At 44.1% G+C, this 20,665-nt stretch overlaps 1 protein-coding gene across 2 annotated transcripts in view; it reads left to right on the top strand.

The window, feature by feature from the left end:
* The window catches only part of CMTM8 (CKLF like MARVEL transmembrane domain containing 8), a 70,254-nt gene that overhangs the window by 20,237 nt on the left and 29,352 nt on the right, over positions 1 to 20,665 (top strand). The window contains exon 1 of one of the 2 annotated variants that reach the window (XM_031469823.2): positions 11,394 to 11,639. The exons of the other annotated variant lie outside the window; for it this stretch is intronic. Coding sequence (XP_031325683.1) covers positions 11,505 to 11,639 — 135 coding nt within the window. The 5' untranslated portion in view covers positions 11,394 to 11,504. Of the gene's footprint in view, positions 1 to 11,393; positions 11,640 to 20,665 lie in introns of those variants that run through there. 2 annotated transcript variants of the gene reach the window in all.

Below are 20,665 nucleotides of genomic sequence, written 5' to 3'. Positions count from 1 at the left end.
GATGCTCTTATATTATTAGTTTTTAGAAAAATGCAAATCAAAACCACAGTGAGACTCCAGTTCACACCCACTAGGATGTAGTTAAAAGGACAGACAAGAACAAGTATTGGCAAGAATGGGGAGAAACTGAGACCCTCACATCTTGCTGTTAGGATTGTAGAATGGTGCAGCCCCTTGGAAAATAATTTGGCAATTCCTCAAAATGAAAAACAAAGAAAGCATATTCCATTCCTAGATATATACCCCGAAGAATGTAATGAAACATGTTTCCACACACAAAAAACTTCCATGAATGTTCACTGCAGCATTATTATAATTGCCAAAAGGTGGAAACCCAACCAGTGGATGACTGGACAAGCAAAACAGGGTATATCCATGAAAGTGAATATTATTTGGCAATAAAAAGGAATCAAGTACTGATGCAGGCTGCAACACAGACCATAGAAAGCATGATGATAAGTGAAAGAAGCCGGTCGCAAAAGATCACATATTGTGGGATTCCATCTATGTGAAGTGTCCAGAATAAGTAACTCCATAGAAGCAGGAAGTAGATTAGTGCTTGCCAGGGGCTGGGGGGCAGAGAAGAATCAGGAGTAACTGCTGGTGGGTGTGGGGTTTCTTTTTGCGATGATGAAAATGTTCTGAAATTAGATGCTTGTGATGGTTGCACAGTTCTGTGACTATACTAAAAGTCACTGAATTGTATACATTAAAAAGGGGAGTTTTATGGTATATGAATTAGACCAAAAAATTATCTTAAAAAATGTGGAAGCTCAAGGTCCCCACGAAGGGTTAAAAACTCTCAGCATGAAAACTAGCTTTGGCGTTCCGACTACCCCCCAGGATTCCCGTTTTATTTCGTTTTAGGTCTCATAGGGTTCCTTCTTTTTGTGCCAGCTCAGCCACATGTTTTAAAATGTTCTGTAGTTAATCCATACTTGTTTCGTTTGGGAGGATACCCAGCCTGTCATATCACCAGAAATGAAAGGCAGAATCCCCTTAATTTAAAAAAAAGTTCAAGTTGTTAAGGAAAGTGATGAGAATGAGAACCCCTGATCCATTCACAGGGACTTCTCATGTGAAGATCCTGCTTCATCCTTCCTCCCTGTCTGTCTGCTTAATATTTTTATGGAACCGTTTAGTAGGCTGCAAACATCATGACCCCAAATACCCCAAATATTTTAGGATGCCTCTCCCAAGGGCAAGGATGTTCTCCTGTGTAACTGCAGTATAACAATCAAGTTTGTCAGATTTATCCTTGGTCCTGAGACAGCCCATACTCAGGTTTTACCAATTGTGCCTGTAGTGTTGTTTATATCAGCTTTTTCCCCCGATCAAGTTATAGTCCAGAATCTCACATTGCATTTAGTTGTCCTGTCTCCTGAGTGTCCTCTACCCGGAACGGTTCCTTAGGCTTTTTGTCGTCCATGACCGTGACAGTTTTGAAGAATCCAGGAGAGTCGTGTTGGGGAATGCTGCTTGAGCTGGGCTTGCCTGATGGTCCCCTGAACGCAGATTCAGGTCATCTGTTGTGGGAAGACGCCGGAAGCAGTGTGCGTTTCTCGTAGTGGGCTGCCAGTGTGTCTCGAGATGAGTGACTAACCTGAATCCCTTTCCTGAAAAGCAAAATATGGCGTATTTCTAAGCAGAGATGGTAACTGAATTTGGAGCCAAACAGATCTGGCTTTCAGGCTTGTCGCTGCTCCTGTGAGTTCTGTGATGGTAAGCAGAATATTTGACATTCTGAAGCCATCTGTAAAACACACCTAATAATACCTACTTCTTGAGATCATTGAAAAATGAAATGCAAGTCGTGTAAATTGTTTAGCACAGTGACGGCCACAGTACGAACACAGAACTCTTGTTTTGGGGCCAGGCGATGTTACCCTCGGGGCCTCCCTCTCCCTTGAGGGTATTGTTGGAATTACTCAGAACCGCAGTGTCTCTGTGTGAGGAGCCCAGTGGCCTCTGGTACACCTGCGTCAATTCGCGACAAGCCCATGTTCTCTTGGTCTTCTCTGCCTTCTTGCCCACCTTCTCCCCCCCTCGCTGTTCACACCGCCAGTGTCCGTAAGTAGCCTGCTTGCCCAAGTGTTGGATTGGTTTCAGGTGCCGACCAGAGATGGGGGCTGGAGCTCTTGGCGACTGCAAACTGACCTCCCACCCTATTCTAATTCTGTTTTGTCACCCCTTCCTCCCCGATTACGCACCCTCCTCACCTCCAAGTCCTCCTGCCTCTATTATGCAGGGAAACCCTCCCCAGCTCCTACCTCTAAACTTGTGTGTCTTAACCCAGAGAGGGCAGCACGGAACTAGGAACCAGCTCTGTATATAAATAGGAACGTCTTCTTTTATAATGTGATTTTTTTGTTCTGTTCGTGGCGCTACTCATTTGCAACAGTAATTACACTGCAGTAAGCTATTTCTCTTATCGTTACATCTGCTTGCAAAGACCTCACGTGGTCTGCACCTGTGTGAGTGAGACCTGGATGGTGTCACTGCCTCCAGGCGGTGATAGGAGTTGCCTCTGGCGAACCGTGGACCTTGGGTGGATGATTCACCTGAATTCCCGGGGAGGAGGGTCGCTCAGCTGAAGCTGCATCACATAGGAGATTACCTTTAGGACCACTACCTGGGGTCCTGCCCCATGTGATGCTGCTTAGGTTGTCTTCCGTAGCCTGTCTGGGTGGCGGATCCTGCAGGATCATTGTTGGATGGGGCACCCTTGGTTTCTCATGCCGCCTCCCAGCTCCTTCTCCAAGGAGCCGTCCGTCTGGGTGAACTTGTTTGGTGAGGCTTCCAGACCTCTCGTACGAAACTGAGGGATGCCTTTTTCACCTTCTGTTTCTTGCGCAGATGGGTGACATTTCCATGATACTGTTGTCCATCCCTGTCTCATGAGAAATTCTTTAACCTTGAAAGGAAGGGGGAAGGGAGAGAAAGAAAGGGAAGCATTCATCCTGGAAAGGCTGCTGGTATCCAGGGGGGCCCTGCTGGGTGGGCTGCAGGCTGTGAGACCCCCTGGCGGCTGCTGACCTACAGGTGTGGGCAGCCGCGGCTCCAGGGGGCAGAGCTGTCCTGGCAGCTGCACTTGAGGGTGACAAGAGCTTGTCTGAACTTTCCTGTGTTGCCCAAACATGCAGGATTCTGAATATCTTGTCACTGTTCTCACCCTAAATTATGGTATTTGTTCTAATAAAAAGTCTTTGTTTCAGAGAAGCCTGTGGAACAGAGGTGAGACTGGCACTCAGACCAGTTTTGTTGAGAATCAGAATTCATTGTCAAAGGTGGGAGTGTATAGCTCAGTGGTAGAGCACGTGCTTAGCATGCATGAGGTCCTGGGTTCAATCCCTAGCACCTCCATTAAACAATAAAATATAAATAAAAATAAATAAATCTAATTGCCTCCCCCCAAATTTTTTAAAATAAACTAAAAATTAAAAAAAAATTCATTGTCAATACGTAAAAGTCAGATATTACAAGAAAATGCGGATTTCCACGTTCTCTTGGAAAACTGGAGACCGGCACAACAGTGGGCCACAATCCCTCAGGGCAGTGATCCTTCGGAACCAAAAGTGGCCACCTCTGACCGTAAGGGTGTGAGTCAAATGCGTGTTTGACTGTTGGGACAAAGACCAAGATAAGGGGCTTAAACCAGGCAGGAACTTGTTTTTCTCACATTCAGCAAGTCACAGCGCTGCTTGCCCAGAGCAGATGTGACGGCTCCAAAGTGCCAGAGACCCGGCTGCTTCTGTCTGGTTTTCTCTCTGTCCTCCACAGTGGGTTCCTGCTTGTGGTCCCAGTTGCTGCTTTGTTTCCCACCATCATGTCTGTTCCAGGCTCCAAGAGGAGGGGGAGTGGAGGATGCACCCCTTCAAGACTATCCTGGACCTTGCAGGTTTCATTTCTTGTCTGCTGCCTGGCATGTACTGGGGTAGCCACGTCTGGCTGCACATCAGGCTGGGAAATGTGTCCATCTGCACGGCCATGGACATCGCTAAAACCCACTTCTTAATAGAGGAGGTGAGAGTGGGTCCTGTGGATAACTGGCGTTCTACACCGGGACAGGCCTCGTGTTCACCTTCTGCAGCCGTTCACCCTCTCCAGTCTTCTTATGACTGAGGCCACAAGTCATTGCTATTCATTGCCTTATCCCCAGTGTGTTTCACTTTTTCGCTTATTTACATTACCTGCTTGGTCCCAGTAGACATTCGAGGCTGCTCTCTCAGCTGTGCCCTGATAATTCCAGCACTTCTTCAGGCTTTTACACTGCTGTTGCCTCTCTTTAGAATTTCCTTCCCTCCCTTTCAGGCCTGGCAAACTCTTCCTCAGGACAAGTCAGCCCCCTCCTTCCCTTCCCAGATTGAGTTCTTTCTCCTTTGTCCCATCCTAATACACAAGCTGCTAATTCTACATGGTACCTTTATATACTTGATGCCTGACAAAGAACCTGGTACATAATAGACTAATGATCAGTACCATTTACTGGGTGTTCAGAGAAAGACACTTTCTAGAACTTTCATAAACATTTTTAATACATGTGAAACAGTGTATTAGTCATGGCCTTTCCAGTGGCAGAAGATGGAAACTTGACCCAGACCAACTTGAACAATAACAGAAAGGAGGAACATTTATTGGTTAATGTATCTGAGAAGTAGAAGTGTGGGTCTCCCTTCAGGTATGGCTGGATCCAGCTCAGATGATAGCAGACTCAGTCCCTCTCCATCTCTTGGCCATGCTTTCTTTTGTGTAGACTTTGTTCTCAAGGAGGCTTCTTTGCATGGTGACAAAGATGCCACCCACAGTTTTATATTATTTTTATAGTTACTGATACCAGGGGGGAAGAAGGAACATGAATCTTTTTCTTCATAGAGGTAACAAAGTGCTGGAGGAAGTCTCTCATTGACCTGTCTTATGTCGTATGGCCATTCCTGGTCCAATCAGTATGGCCAAAGACATAGAGTACCTTGACTACACCTGGGTCATCTGTTCACCTCTGGTACCAAGGGTGGAGTCAACCCCACTCAAATTACATTGCAGAAAAAGTAGATCTCCAAGGATAGGGAAAATAGGCAAAAACATGTTCCACGTTTGGAACTACCCTTACCCCATTTTACAGATAAAGCAACTGAGGCTAAAAGAGGTTATTGTGACTTCAGGTCACAACCAGGAAGTGGAATAAGTGAGATTCAACCCAGATCTTTCTGACTCCAAATGGTTGGCTTTTAGTTTTCTGCCTTCAGCTGTTTCTGGAGTGAATGATCCTGGAGCTTCTGTCTGTGTGTGGGGAGAACTCTGAGGTTTGATGCTCCTGTGTGTGGCATTCAGGATATGGAAATGTCTTAGGACCCCAGCCTGGAAGGATTCTGTGTAGAGGGACAGATGTAGCCATCAGCTCTGTTTTCCCTGGAATACATCTGGTGGCTCTACCTGAAAACACTCTCCTGGGCCAGCAAAAGAACTCACTTCACATTAATGAAAGTATGAGGAGTCAGGTAGCTGGATTCTCAAAACATTTCAGTTATTTTAGCAGATGCATTCTCATCCAAGGTGTTATTACCTGCAAGGGAGTGAAAACTGGCTCCTGGTGGGGAGGGCAAAAAAAAAATCTTACTCTTTTTATATAGAAGTGCATGTGTACCTATAGTGCGTAAATAGATACATGGTTTATCTGTGGTATTTTTAATATAGTTTTATTTAGCTACAATGTACATGCCATAAAATCCACCTGTTTTTAAGTGTGCAATTCAGTGTTTTTTAGTAAATTTACAGTTTTTTTTAATTGAAGTATAGTTATTTTCAATATTGTGTTTCAGGTGTATAGCAAAGTGATTCAGTTATACATATATATTTATTTTAGATTATTTTCCATTATAGGTTATTACAAGATAGTGACTGTTGTTCCCTGTGCTCTACAGCAAATCCTTGTTGCTTATCTAGTTTATCTATAGTAGTCTGTATCTGTTAATTCTGTACTCCTAATTTATCGCTCCCCACACACACACACCTTTCCCTTAGGTAAGTTTGTTTTCTATGTCTGTGAGTGTTGTTAAAAATTACATGAGGAAACTGTTCTGTGATGGAACCCTTCTTGGAAACAACAGCAAATTTCTCCTCAGGGTTACATGTGCCTCCGGTTGTCACTCTTTTTCTCTACTCCTCTTTGCAGCAAAACTTCTTGGAAACTTGTCTTTGTTTCCTGACTAATTCGTCTCCTCCCAATTGCTCTTATTAAAAATTGAATTATAATTGACATACAATGTCAGATTAGTTTCAGGCATGTAGCATACTGGCTCAGTATTTTATATGTTATGAAATGCTCACCGCAGTAAATGTAGCTACCATCTGCCACCGTACACAGTTATCACAATAGTACTGACTGTATTCCTGATGCTGTACATTACACCCGTGACTTACTTATTTTATAACTGGAACTTTATACTTCTTAATCCCCTTCACCTGTTTTGCCCTTCCCTCCTGGCAGCCACCAGTTTGTTCTCTAATCTCTGAGTATTTTTCTGTTTTGTTTGTTAGATTCTCCATAAGAGTGAAATCACGTGGCATTTGTCTTTCTGTGTCTAACTTACTTCACTTAGCATAATGCCCTAGATCGATCCATGTTGCCACAGAGGGCAAGATTTCATTCTTTTTATGACTGAATTATTCCTTTGTAAAAAACATATACACACATCTTCTTTATCCAGTCATCTGCTGGTGGACACTTAGGTTGTTTCCGTATCTTGGCTATTGTAAATAATGCTGTAATGAACATTGGGGTGCACATATCTTTTCAAATGAGTGTTTTCATTTTTCTTTGGATAAATACCCAGAATTGGAATTGCTTGACCATATGGTAATTATATTTTTAATTTTGGGAGGAACCTCCACACAATTTTCCATAGTGGCTGCACCAGTTTTTCATTCCTCCAACAGCACACAAGGGTTTCCTTTCCTCAGCATCCTTGCCAGCACTTGTTATTTCTTGTCTTTTTGATGATCACCATTCTGACATGTGTGAGGTGGTGTCTAATTGTGGTTTTGATTTGCATTTCCCTGATGATTAGTGATGTTGAACATCTTTTCATGTGCCTTTTGGTCTTCCATATGTCTTTGGAAAAATACCTATTTGGGTCTTCTGCCCATTTTTGAAATTGGGTTTTTTTTTTATGTTAAGTTGTATAAGTTCTTTGTATATTTTGGAGATCAACCCCTTATCAGATACATTGTTTGCAAATACCTTCTCCCATTCAGTAGGTTGCCTTTCCATGTTTTTGGTGGTTTCCTTTGCTGTGCAAAAGCTTTCTAGTTGACTGCAGTCCCATTTTTTTTAAAAAAATACTTTTGCTTTTGTTATTCTTGCCTGAGGCGACATATCCAGACAAATACTAAGGCTGATGTCAAAGAGCTTTGTTGAGAGTTATCATAAATGGATGTTGAATTCTGTCAAATTCTTCTGCATCTACTGAGATGATTTTTATCCTTTGTTTTACTTATTAATTTTTTTTTAATTTTGGAGGGGAGGTAATTAGGTTTGTTTGTTTGTTTATTTATTTATATTTGGAGGAGGTACTGGGGATTGTACCCAGGATCTCATGCATGCTAATAAGCATGCACTCTACCACTTGAGCTATACCCTCTCCCCTCTTTCAATGTATTCTTGAATTTGGTTTATTGAGGATATATGCATCTGTGTTCATCAGGGATGGTGGCCTGTCATTTTCCCATTCCATTCACTCTTGAACCCACTCTAGCCCGCCTGCCCCTATCACACCCAGCCAGCTCTGGTCAGGGTCACCAGTGGCGACCACTCTGCCAAAGCCAGAGGTAAATTTTCAGTCCTCATCTTACTGAACCTGTGTGCTACAGACGCAGCTGACCACTCCCTTTTCCTTTGAATAGCTTCTTTTCTTGGCTTTGGGGTTATTATCCTAAATTTGTTCTCTCTTATCTCACACCGTTAGTTTATGGCCAGAAAACAATGCCCTGGCTACTGGGTGTGCCTTTGGTGTATTTTTAGAAACTCCGTTTGTAATTATTCACTGGGTATTTTATTTGTAGCCCACTTCTTTCTAAAAGGCTTTGAAGAAGCTCCTAACCCCCACGCAGATATACACTTACATTGAACAAAACAGTAGTGGGACAATCTCTGGCTTGGGAGAACAGGAGGAAGCAGGTGGGTGAGCCCCTAGGGGTGAGGTGGGCCCCGGGGATCGCGTGCCTGGCGCTCTCTGCCACCCACGCCTGGATCTTGGGAGGTGGTCCACCCCCGCTGCTGCCCCACTTTGCTGGATCACTCCTCATTTTTTCCCTTTAGTGATCTCCCCGTGTTTTTGATTGAAAAATCTAAGTAACTGATTCTAGGTACTTGGATGGCAGGAATAAGTCAATAAATATTTTATTGAGTTAGTGAATGGCATACAGTTCTCCTTGCTGGAGAGGAAGAAGCCAGTCAGTTGTTTGTGGAAACCTTGATTTGTTTGCCGTTTTTCTGGCTCTCTTTGAGATTCACATAGGCAGTTATATCAGGAATGTTGAGTGGTGCCCCTTATCTCGCCCTCAGGTAAACTTGGGAAAAACTTCAGACCCAGGGTTTGTCTGGCCCTTCCTTGCGGAGGGAAAGTTGAAGGCCTGGCACTGCAGGGCAGGGAGGTTTGTAAGGGGGAAGGGGGCGTTTCAGAGTCCCCAACACACACAGTCTGGGCACATAGACTGTCACCTGACCTGATACCAGAAGGAAACTAAGGACCCTTAGGGCATGTGCAGAACATCCCCTCAAAGTTACTGCTTCCAGGATAGAAGCCAGTATACATGCAGGTGGTGGTTTGGTTTGAAGTTATGTAATATAGTAGTAAGAAGCAGGGGCCTTGCATAGAATTACACATAAATATATACCAAAAAAAGTATATGCAAACATGGATGAATCCTTGTGATTTCTGTAGACTTGTTAAGTGTATTGTGCCTGTATCAGTGTCCTGGTTTTAATGAAGTATTATAGTTCTGTAAAATGCCACTGTTGGGAGAAGCTAGAGTAATGGATACAGAAGCCCTCTCTTGTACTATATTTGCAACTTCTAATGAGTCTGCAATTCAAAATAAAGGGTGTTTTTTTTGGTGGTGGTTGTTTTTTTTAAAGCAGGGACACTGACAACAGAGCTGACTTCAATCTCACTACCCTGTGCTGAGTGGTGACTCTTCTCTTAGCCCTTATCCCGACTGGTAACTACATCTTGTTCTTTGATTTTCTTCCCTTGGGAATATAAACTCCTGGAAAGCAGAAGCCTAGCCAGTGTAGTGAAACAATAAAAAGAAATAAGAAATATAAGGATTGGAGAGAAAGAAAAAAAAAAGAAAAACTGTCATCATTCATCGACAAGAGCAAAGAAAAATCTAAGACAGTAGACAAATGATTAGCATTATAGTGTTCAGCAAGGTTGCTCACCATATAAGATAATTACAAAAGTCATTTCCATTTCTGTACATAAGCAATAAACAGTTTGCAAATATAATTTTTAAAACTTACTACATATGACCTACATAGAACAAAATTCTGAACAAGAAAGCTGTAAATAAAGGCCACGGTTTCTCAACCCCCGTGCTGTTGACATCAGGGCCGGGTAGATCTGTGTCCTGGGGGCCGTCCTGGTCATACGCACCAGCTGCCGGCAGCACCCACCCACCTGACGATCAAAAACCTCTCCAGGCTTTATCAAATGCCTCCGGAGGCAAAAATGTCACAAAGCGGAAAACCACCTCTTTATGCAAGTAGAGGCAAATGTCTTTATTGCCCACCTTTTTCAACTTAAAAGTAGCAATCTCTATACCTGGCTCCTCTTCCTGAGATGTCTGTTTTTACTTTCCCATGTGTAGACATCCCCGCCACCCTGGGTCCGCAGGCCGGGCGTTCCTGGGCGGAGGCGCGGTGATGGGCTGAGCGGGTTCCCTCTCGCGGCCCGGCGCGCAGTCCGCTGCGGTTGAGCCGGGCTCAGTGCGGACGCTTGTTCGTGGTCATGCGTCCTAGGGCAGGTGTGTCTGGGATGGAGCCCCCGAAGTGGGCTTGCTGGGTCAAAGGTAGATACCTCTCATTTTGGTGGCTGTTGCCAGATTTCCCCTCCACGAGAGCCATGCCCGTCAGCAACGATAGGGAGGCCTGTTTCCCCGCGGCCTCACTAGTGCTGGCCTGAACTTTTGGATTCTTGCCGGTGCTCTGTAGGTGACCAGTGCCTTTTGTTTCCAAACAGACCAGCACTGCATTTATTTTAATCCTCTTACTCACCATGAAGGACAAGCAAAGTGGAACTCAGCCTGGTCTCCTTCCCCCGGGCAGCTGGTGTCTTACACGCATGCGCTTTGCTCCTGCCGCGCCCTCCACCAGGAACACTTCCTCCTCACTTTGAGAGTTTTCATCCTCAGAGGTTGCCAGACACCATCCCTCCTGAGAAACTTTTCCTGATTCTGCTTTGCACCCCTTCCCCAGACGTTTCCTCCTCCTCCGCTTTCCCTGTGGCTTAACTACAGCTGGTTGGTGCTGTTGCCAGCTGTATAGCTGTCACGTTGCCCAGAGTCAGGCGGGCCCCCAGGGTTGGACCCATCTGGTTTTGAATTCCAGCTTTGCCACTTACTGTCTGCAGACTTTGGTCAGATTTCTCAACCTCTCTGAGCCTCAGTTTCCTACCTGCAAAGTGGGAACAACGCTTCCCGCTTATAAGACTGTAGAAAAGAGCAGGAAGAGAACCCACAGAAAGTGTGCAGAGGCAGGCAGGCATTTACTTAATATCGGCTCCCTGACAGCTTCCACCCGTTTGTTTTCTCCAGTGTCTTCCACAGTAAATAAAGGTATCACATCTGTTCTTTAAAAAACAAAACTGTTTGTGTAAAGCAAATGGTAACTTAATTCAAAAGTATTTGCGCACCTGTTGTGTTCCAGGCATTGGTCTCAGAACTGAGGATTCAGAGTGGAGAGAGACCTTTGTAGCCTGCACTCAGCTGCAGTGACCCACAATTAGCAGAAGCAAATATCGATACATCTATTTTGTATCATCTCTGAAATCCTGGAGCCCCATCTTTTCTATTAATTGCTTCAAAAATTATTCATTTTTTTTATATTGCACTTTTAAGTTTCTTGGCAGCTGGAATGATGACTGCTCTTTTGAGAAACTGACTTCCTTGGAGCCTTGCATGATGCACGAAACCCAAACCGAAATCAGTTCACGTCTCCTGTCTGCTTACGTCCCTCTGCAGCTCCTTGTGGCCTTCAGGTGCCCTCCAGACTCCTGTGTGGCCTGGCACTGCCTGCCTTTCCAGCCTCGTCTGTTGCCTGGTGGTTTACATACCCCTGAGCCCCCCACACATCCCAGCTACTCTGGACCTTGACCTTATAGAATGCTCCATGGTCTCTCAGCTCTGCTTTGCGCATGCTGTTCCATTTGCCTGGAATAGTTTCCCATTTGCCTGGAATAGTTTCCTTGCCTCCCTCACCTGTCCATCATTCTTTTGGTCTTTGTTAGATGCAGCTTCCTTCAGGAAGCCGTCCTCCATCTCCCCCTCCCATCTCTTCAGACTGCATTGAAATTGCTGGTTTACTGTCTGGATCTCCCTCACTGCTTGTTCCCCGGGGAGGAGGGCCATCCCTGTCACCAGCGGTGAGTGCGGGACACCCTGACGGGTGGTGGGAGTGTGGAAAGGGCCGTGGACACGTGTTCTCGTGTGTTTTCATTCAGTCCAGCCCCGATGGAACCTGTTTTTCCCTTTGTGGGAATCCAGTTTCCCTTTGCCGCTCCCTGAGACAGGCAGCATGTTCTGCTTCTGGCCCCATGACTGGCCCGTTGACCCGGGAGAGATCACTCACGCTTCTGGAGCATTTATGAAATGACGTTCTGGGGCTGCAGGGTTGCTTAACTTTTGTGGGCTCTGTCGACATTGTTCCATGGGAATGGCACCCTTGGGGTTACAGTGTGCTGTGTTGCTTCAGATACTCCTCTCGGATTTGAGCTTCCATACGTCGGGCCCCCTGCCTTTCTCATCCAGCTTTTTCTTGGGAAGAGCAGTGCCTGGTAAAACCACAGAGGGATAGGAGCCACGTGTGCACACCAGTGCTGCGTGCGTTTGTGTGTTGTTGATCCTTGGTCCAGCCAGTAGAGGGCAGCAGAGCAGTCCGCCTAATGTCCACCATTTCATTATTTTAATAATCTGTCCTGAGGATACCTTTTCGTTTATTCCCCATGTACTTGCTCTCAAAAGATAGTTGTTTTTCTGGGAGATTCATGTTGCAGCCACTGGGCAAAGAGAATAAATTTCCCTATGTCGTGTTAGTGTAAAAGTAGTGGGATTACACCATTTCCTCACCTTGAATGGACACAGTCTGGACCAGAACTTTTTTTTTTTTTTTGCAGGGGTTGGAGGGGAGTAATTAGGTATTTATTTATAGGAAGGTACTGGGGATTGAACTCAGGACCTGCTGCATGGTAAACATGTGGTCTACCACTGAGTTATACCCTCCCCCTGAGTTATACCCTCCCCCTGAACCAGAACTTTTAACCAGGCCATTCTCTTGGATGAACCCACATTTGTGACTGAAACTCAGCTTGCCGAGTAAACGATGACCTCACCCAGACAGCGCTGTCGCCAGTGTCCGCCCTGTCTGCTGCAGGGGTGGACGCTCCAGGCTGCTGTGTCTGTCTGAAATCCCAGCAGTGTCATGACAGCATCTTGTGCAAAATGGTGATGGTGAATGACAACAATTTCCTCTGTTATTCACCAGCCTTACCTGGAGGGACGTTTAGTTACCAGCTCGTGGTAGTTAAGGAAAAATAAAGTTCTTAAACTCAGAGGGCTTTGGCAGTTTAACTTCAAGGATTGTGTGTAGGAAAATAAGATCTGTATGTGGGAAGAACTTGGGGGAATAGTTCAGGTACTACTTTAAGGACTTGAAGTGTTTCTTTGGGAGGGACCCCTGGATAAGAACAACACTATAAAAGTCAAAGATGAGGAGGAACCCCAGGTTCCCTTGCTCATAGGCTCCCCACAAAATCTCTATAATCTCCTAACTAAAAACTGAATAGTGGAAGATCTAATATATGAGATGTTCAAAAGACAGGTGACATTTTCCTTTTGGAAATCTTTCCTTCTCTTAAAATTTTTTTCAGAACTGTTAGTCTGTTTCCAGGGAAGCCCTAGCTGGGAATTTTCCTTACATCCAGCTACTGCTTATAAAATGAAAACAGTCCTGGTGCTACATTTTATCTGTTCTCCCCTGTCAGCCAGCCCCTCATTACATTGCTAGTTTAAACCTGTCTTGGGTTCACTCCTCAGAGAGTCCTGTGTATCTCCATGGAGAAAAGTCTGTGGATCTGGGCACACAGAGTTAGAGAATGCATGGCGTCATTTCTAAATTTAAGTGTCTCTTCCTTGTTCCCTCCTTTTTGGAGAAGAGTTCCTCTGTGTTTTGTACACATGTTGGAGCACTTCAGTTTACCCATAGCAATGTTTACCCATAGGAATGCCAGGATTCTGTCCAGCTTGGCTGTTTCTACATTACAGGTAGGGTTTTCTTCTTCAGGACTTACTGACCCAAGGGGAGAAACACAGTAAACTGTTAAAAAGGCATTTTTAAGAAAAGTTTATCCAAAACCTAAAAATAAGACAAAAAGAGATTACTGAGTGCCCTTGCAGTATCCTACTAAGACGTTGTCTAACCAGCCTCCCAAAGATCATGTGATGTTCTAGGGCAGAAGTCAGCAATTTTTTCCTGTCAAGGGCCACATAGTAAATATCTTAGGCTTTGCGGGCTGTTTGGTCTCTGTGGTGACCACTGAACTCTGCTGTAACGTGAACGCAGCCATGAATGATGCATAAACAAATGCATTCAGCTGTGTCCCAATAAAACTTTATTTATGGGCATTGACATTGGAATTTGATGTGTCATAAAATATTTTTCTCTTGATTTTTTTTCAACCATTTAAAAATATAAAAGTCATTTTTCACCCACAGGCCCTGTGGAAGCAGGCTGATATTAGTAAGTTGCAAATGGTTTTTGTCCAGTTAAGATGAGAATGATTTCTCCCAGGTAGAAAAGGGCTATCAAGGGTGGGACATTAACGTGTTTTGTATCAAAGTTTCCAATCTATTCCAGCGTTCATTTTTTTCCCATGGATTTTTTTCCTCCACTTAGGTTTTTGTGCCCTCCTTTGGGTGCTGAAAATTTTGTAGCAAGGATAGACTCAAATTCCTTTTGGTAGAATTAAGAGTGGTCACTAATTCCTCATTTCCCCTTAAATAAGAATAGCGTAGTCTGTATTCAGAATCTAGATTTCCGGGTTTGACTTCTTCTATAAAGGATAAAATAATCATGTATAATAAAATAACGTATGAAAGATAAAAATGACCACTTTCAAGTGAACTCTCTACTTGGAACCAATAGTGGTGGAAAAGTACAAAAATGGAACTGTGTGCCTTTATTTGCTGTTCAGTCTCCCAGGCCAAGTACCTTTAACTGGACCTTTCTGTTCCCTACACCTTAGGGCCCCTTCTCTGTTCGAAGCTAGTTTTAAGTCCGAGAGCAGAGGTTTCCTGGGCTAAGAGAGGAGGAGATGAACTGAGCTTCAGAAAGGCAGGTTGGCATCCTGACAAGCCGGAACGTTGGTGAGAGAGATGGAAATAGACACCAAGGAATCAGAGGCCCTTTTGATAAAAGTGCACGCGTGGGTGCTTAAGGTTCCCTGCATATTTCAAGCCCAGAGAAGAGGTTATAGCCAATCTCAAAAGGCACTGGCCCTTAACCTTTTGGGGTGGTCAGGGGTCTGCTGAGAACCAGGGAGAGCTAAGCTCTCTCCCCTCATAGAGGTGCACACACACCAAGTTTTGCCTGAAACCTCAGGCTCGTTTGAGTCCCTGGGGAGAAGGAGATGGACTCGCTAAAATGTGAACAAAGGGACCAGGGCGTTTGGTGTAGAAACTTGTCGCCTTTGAAGAAGGACCTGGTCTCAAGTTGTAATACCTAATTGGCCCTGTTAAACTATTAATTTTCTCTCTCTAACCCCAAACCCTTACAGACAACCACACGCCCAAATGGCCCACTCTCTCCTTTTCTCAACAAATTGTTCTTAGTCACCATTCCATGAACTCTCAGCTGAACGTCCCAATTGCAGAAGTCCAGAATCCAAAGTAAATACTCTTAGATTGTAAATAAGTAATGTTTTTTTTTTTAAAAGAAAAGTCTTCATTGTCTTATTGTAAGTTGCTGGTAGTCACTGCTTGCTGGGAAGTGGAGGCCTTTTGTGGCAAGATTTCTCGACGTTCTCCTGAGAGCAGTTGTGTTAACGTGTTAAACAAAGATTAATCTTTGCCAGAGATTCGTTTAATGCATGCCTAAATCTTCAAGGCCCTTGTGAGAAATTTCTAGCATTTTTGAGAACTGATGCATCAAGACTTCTGATTTAACTCCCTCTTAATGTGGTGACAGAGTCAAAACATGATTGGATTCCAGGACTTTTTTTTAAGTCTTATGCTTGCAAACACTTACAGTAACTCAGGTTACTTATCTTCAGATTTGAGGCAGAAAATAATATTTTGTTCTTAATGCTTTTTCTTCCCTGTGTGATACATTTCTGAAACATTCTGGCTTGGTTACATGTTGATGGCAATGGATCTATACTTAGCTTTCTTTATCCCCCAACTTTAATTTTAAAAAAACTTCAAGTCTATTGGAAAACTGAAAGAACGATTCAGACTCCCTGAATTTTGTAGACTTCCTTCATTTAAATTTTCTTTTTTTTTTTTTAATTTATTTATTTATTTTGGGGGTGGAGGTCATTAGGTTTATTTATTTACTTTAATGGAGGTACTGGGAATTGAACTCAAGACCTCATGCATGCTAAGCGTGCACTCCACCACTAAGCTATACCCTCCCCCCTTAAATTTTCTAATTAACGTTGTCACACTTTATTGCCCTGTGTAACTCTGTATATTTATTTTATTTTTTGTTCAATCACTATGAAGTCCTAAAGACTTCAGTATGTATCTCCGAAGAACAGAGATACTCTCATACAATTGCAAGACTTTTTTTTTCTTTAAATAGATTTATTTTATCTGTATTTTGAAGAGGGGGATGTAATTAGGTTTATTTATTTACTTATTTTTTAGTGGAGGGACTGGGGATTGAACCCAGGACCTTGTGCATGCTAAGCACGCACTCTACCACTGAGCTATACCTGTCCCACACAATAGCAAGACTTCTTATCCCACTGAAGAAATTTCGCATCACTTCAATACTATATAGTTCACGCAGCCCATATTCAAATTCCCAAAATGTCCTTTAATGTCCCAAGAATGTCCTTTCCCTCCAGCTTCTGTTCAAGGATCAGGTCAGGACTGACAAACTGCATTTGGTTGCCATGTCTCTCAGTCACCTTTAATCGACGAGTGTCCTCAGCCTTTTCTTGTTTTTGGACACTGACATTTTAGGAGTCCAGGCCGTTTTCTTCTGGAATGTTCCACAACCCGGGTGTCTGTTTCCTCACGATGAGGTTCAGATTAGACAGCCTGGGCAGGAACACAAGCTGGTTGGTGCTGCGTTATTTCTGATCATGTCACATCCGGAGGCCGGTGATAACGGCTTGTTTCCATGGCAGGGATGCCAAGTTCTGTCGCTTGGTTACAGGGGTATCTGCCACGTCTTATGCAACGGGGCCCCCATCTCTTGTAATGAGTCTGTGGGGGCCTATTTTGAGACCAGGTGAATGTACTTTTCCCCAGCAGCTCTTCATCCATTGATGTTCCTCTTAGTTGTTTGACTTGTTGTTGGAGGTGACATAGGGTAAAAGGAGAAGTAAAAGGAAGGATGTTGAGTCAGATCTTTGCAGAACTAGCCCTGTTGCTCCTTTATTTGTATAATTGCAAGAAACGGGTGATGTGGGCACTGTGTAGTTTCCATAGTGTTACACTCAGTCTCTACGAACAAAAGAAGCTTAGTTTAGCTCTGTCTCCCCATAGAGAGACCTCCAAGGCAAATATTTGTCTGCAGTCAGTAGCCCGCAGTGATTACCGAAGGTCTGGGTGAGGTTACTGAGACGCCTAGTGTTTGCCCCTGCTGCGCCCACGAGACAAATGTGGCAGCGTCCTGTTAGCTTGGTCTCACGTTGGTTGTCATGTGTGCTGAAGGGGACAGAGCAGGGACGCCGGCTGCTGCAGCCCCGGATAGATAAACAGCCTCTGCAGTGTGATGGAGAAAAGTCAGTGGCGTCTATCGCTAGCTTAAAGAGACAGATTTAAACTTTGTAAGTAAAAGGTGTGACCAAAAACTTAGGAGTAGAAATATTTCCGCGTGAATGTGAAAACGCAAGTGGGATTTGTACTTCACCTTTCTGCTTAGGGTAGCGAACAAAGACATTCGTTTTGGGCTAGTGGATGAGAACCATCTGAGAAGGGAAAAGGCTGGCCATCTGAATCCTCCTTGAGAGGTATTCTGTAGATTGTGGTGTAAATGTGTCATCTCAGACATGGCTGGTTTCAAGCTGGTTCCAGTGTCATCTCAGAATCGGAACTTTACGTAGCCCAATCCTTTGTGGCTGTGGTTCTCAGCCAAGGAGTGAGTTTGACCCACCGGGAACCTATAGCAATATCTGGAGACATTTTTGATTGTCACGACAGCACGGGTGCTATCGGCGTCTGCAGAGAAGAGGTGGGGGTGCTGCTAAAACATCCTACGGTGCACAGGACAGCCCCCTGCCCTTGCCACACACATACAGACTACCGCTAACAAAAAATACCAGGTCCAAAATGTCAGTCGTCCCAAGATGGGAAAGCTCCTTTTACAGGATAAAAGAGTCCTTTTTTTAAAAACATTTGTATTGAAGTATTGTCAATTTCAGTGTTTACAATGTTGTGTCAGTTTCTGGTGTACAGCACAGTGATTCAGTTATAGATATATACATATGTATATATGTTATATTTTCATGTTCTTTCTCATTATAGGCTATTACAAGGTATTGAATATAGTTCCCTGTGCTCCACAGTGGGACCCTGATGTTTATCTATTTTCTGTATAGTAGTCAGTTGATGAAAGAGTTCTTTTTCTTTTGTGTGTGTGTGTGTGTATGTGTATTTTTATTGAAGTATAGTCAGTTTGTCAATTTCTGGTGTACAGCACAGCGCTTAAGTCATACATGAACGTACATATACTTGTTTTCATATTTTTTTCACCACAAGTTACTACAAGATATTGAATATAGTTCCCTGTGCTGTACAGTATAAACTTGTTGTTTATTGGATTTTGTGAGAATCTTCCTGTATTTTGAAGCGAGAGACACTCCAGAGTTCAGTAGATGTTCTGTGTGATTCATTGGGTTTGTAGATGTAATTCTTGGTGTATTTGTGGGAGAGGGCGAGCTGGGAGTCTCTCTACTCTTGCATCTTGGCTCCCTTCTTCATGAAAGAGTTCTTTTATCAACAGATGTTTGCAGGATACGAGGCACTGGGTGTTCCAAGAAAATTAAGACTCTGCACTCAAAGTTGACCATCTCATCAGGGAGACAGACCGGTAGATAGTCACAATACTCTGGTAAAAGTGCTTTCTTGTTTTGCAAGCCACCTTAACTGTCTGAGAGGAGATGGTGCAGCAGGCTGTGGACAGGAGCGTCCTCTGAGCTGGGGCTCACTGCACACATCAGCATGGAGGGTTGCAAAACCACACTTTTCCCTTCATTTGTCATCGCCGACTGGAGCGAGGCCTCTTGCTGTTTACCTCCTTTCCCTCTATATCACTGGCATCCGTCCCTCGGGTTTAAATGTACGTCTTTGATTTTGCATGTTTTTTTTTCCATAAAATGTGTATTATTGACAAGTGTGGACATTGTCAACACCATTGCATTTGCATAAATTACCTAATTCAGTTTCTTGTCTAATTTGCTCTATGATGTTAAAATCCATTCATTTTGCTGTACACCCATCTGCTCCATCGCTTCTAATTGCTGGATGGTACTCCTTGGAGTGTGTATCGGTTAGTTACACTTAGTGATAAAACACCGCAGACTTAGGGACTTAGTCACTCAGTTTTCATGAGTCTGTGTGATTGGCCGCCTGCCTTGGGTGATCTGTGCCTGGCTCTGCTCTTCTCAGCTGGTGTCCCTCATTCACCTGTGGTCTACTGGGGGCTGGGTAATTTAAGAGGACTTGGCTACATTGTTGTCATCCTCCATCAGGCTACCCCAAGCTTGGTCACATGGTGGCAGGGCAGGAGTCCGAGAGAGAGGAAATGCACCAGGCCCAGGCTTGGAACTTGCACGTCGTCATTCCCACCATAGTCTGTTGGCTAAAACAAGTCACAAGTTCAACCCTGAATGAATGTGGGGAGAGAGCCTCTACCTGTTGAAGGAAGGAGCTGAAAAGTCACACTGCAAAGGGCGTGGTGATAGGGAGGTTTACTGGGGCTGTCAGTGCAGTTAGTCATGCAGAGTGTGCGTTCTTTCCCCTTTCACCTGTCTGGTCTCCCAGGGTCCGAGCTGCTTCCCACCCTGGATTCTTGAACATGTCACCTCATGGGCCTCTATGAAAAGGTGCGGGGTCTATTCCCAGGAGGAAGACTGCTGAGGCACAGCCTACGGCTGCACTCAGTTTGACTACAAAGAGTTGTTCTTCCAGATGCCTGCTGTGGTCCTCACCCCACCGGCAGTGCTCAGGGCTCCTGTGTTCCCTCACTGCAGCCAGCTTGTAACATCGTCCAACTTTTTAACGTTGACTGCATTAGCATGTGTAAAGTGATCCCGTACTCTCATGATTTGTCTTGCATTTCTCTGACAGCTGAGTTTGGACATTTCTTCCTCTGCCTATTAGCCTCCACTTCCAAGAGGTGGCTGAGTCCAGCTTTCCCAGACCAATTTCACCATTAGCCCTGTTTTCATGGGCTGACTCTGAGAACATGCTTTGAAAAATGTGACTTAGGAAGCAAGTGGCATTTGGGGCGGGGGGTCATTAGGTCTATTTATTTATTTATTATTCGTTTTTGTTTTTTTTTTTAATTTTTGAATGGAGGTACTTGAAATTAAACCCAGGACCTCATCATGCATGCTAAGCATGCGCTCTACCTTTGAGCTGCACCCTCCCCCCGAGTGGCATGTTTTTTGGCGGCTTATGGTGTTAGATATTAATTTGTAAATTACCTGGAGTTGACGATCTATACTTTATTCCTTTTACGAAAACCAAATGCCTTTCCCTTAAAAACAAAAAATGAATTAGCTCTCTTTTGAGAAACTTTTGACATTCCTTGAAATGACGAGACATCCTCTGGGAAGTTGTAAAGGTAATCACTGAAATCTAAAGTTTTACTCGATACACTGTCAGTGATTCCACATTTTTTACTTGCTGGGTCCATCCACTGGTTAAGCAGATTGGATGAGGTTTTGGTCATTGTCTTTTTTAAAAAAAATTCCTCTGTGATTAAGTCAGACTCTTCCAGATGCCTGGTGTTTGCAGGTTGGGTCTCCAGCCTTGACAGATGGGCAGCGTTTCAGAGCAGCTTAGAAGCCAGTTGACAGAAGGCATGACAAAAATGTGACCTTTATTGTTAGAAGGTCTGTGGCTGAATGTGTAGGGCCTTACGTGTAGACTTCGAATGTGCAGACTTCAAATCATCTGTGAGCTTCCTGAATCTGAAAGGAAAGCTGAATATAAAAGC

The sequence above is a fragment of the Camelus dromedarius genome, chromosome 17 (genome assembly GCF_036321535.1).
Source record: "Camelus dromedarius isolate mCamDro1 chromosome 17, mCamDro1.pat, whole genome shotgun sequence".
Classification (NCBI taxonomy): domain Eukaryota; kingdom Metazoa; phylum Chordata; class Mammalia; order Artiodactyla; family Camelidae; genus Camelus; species Camelus dromedarius.
Note: the sequence above shows the minus strand (reverse complement) of the source record. Positions and strands in the feature narration are given on the sequence as shown.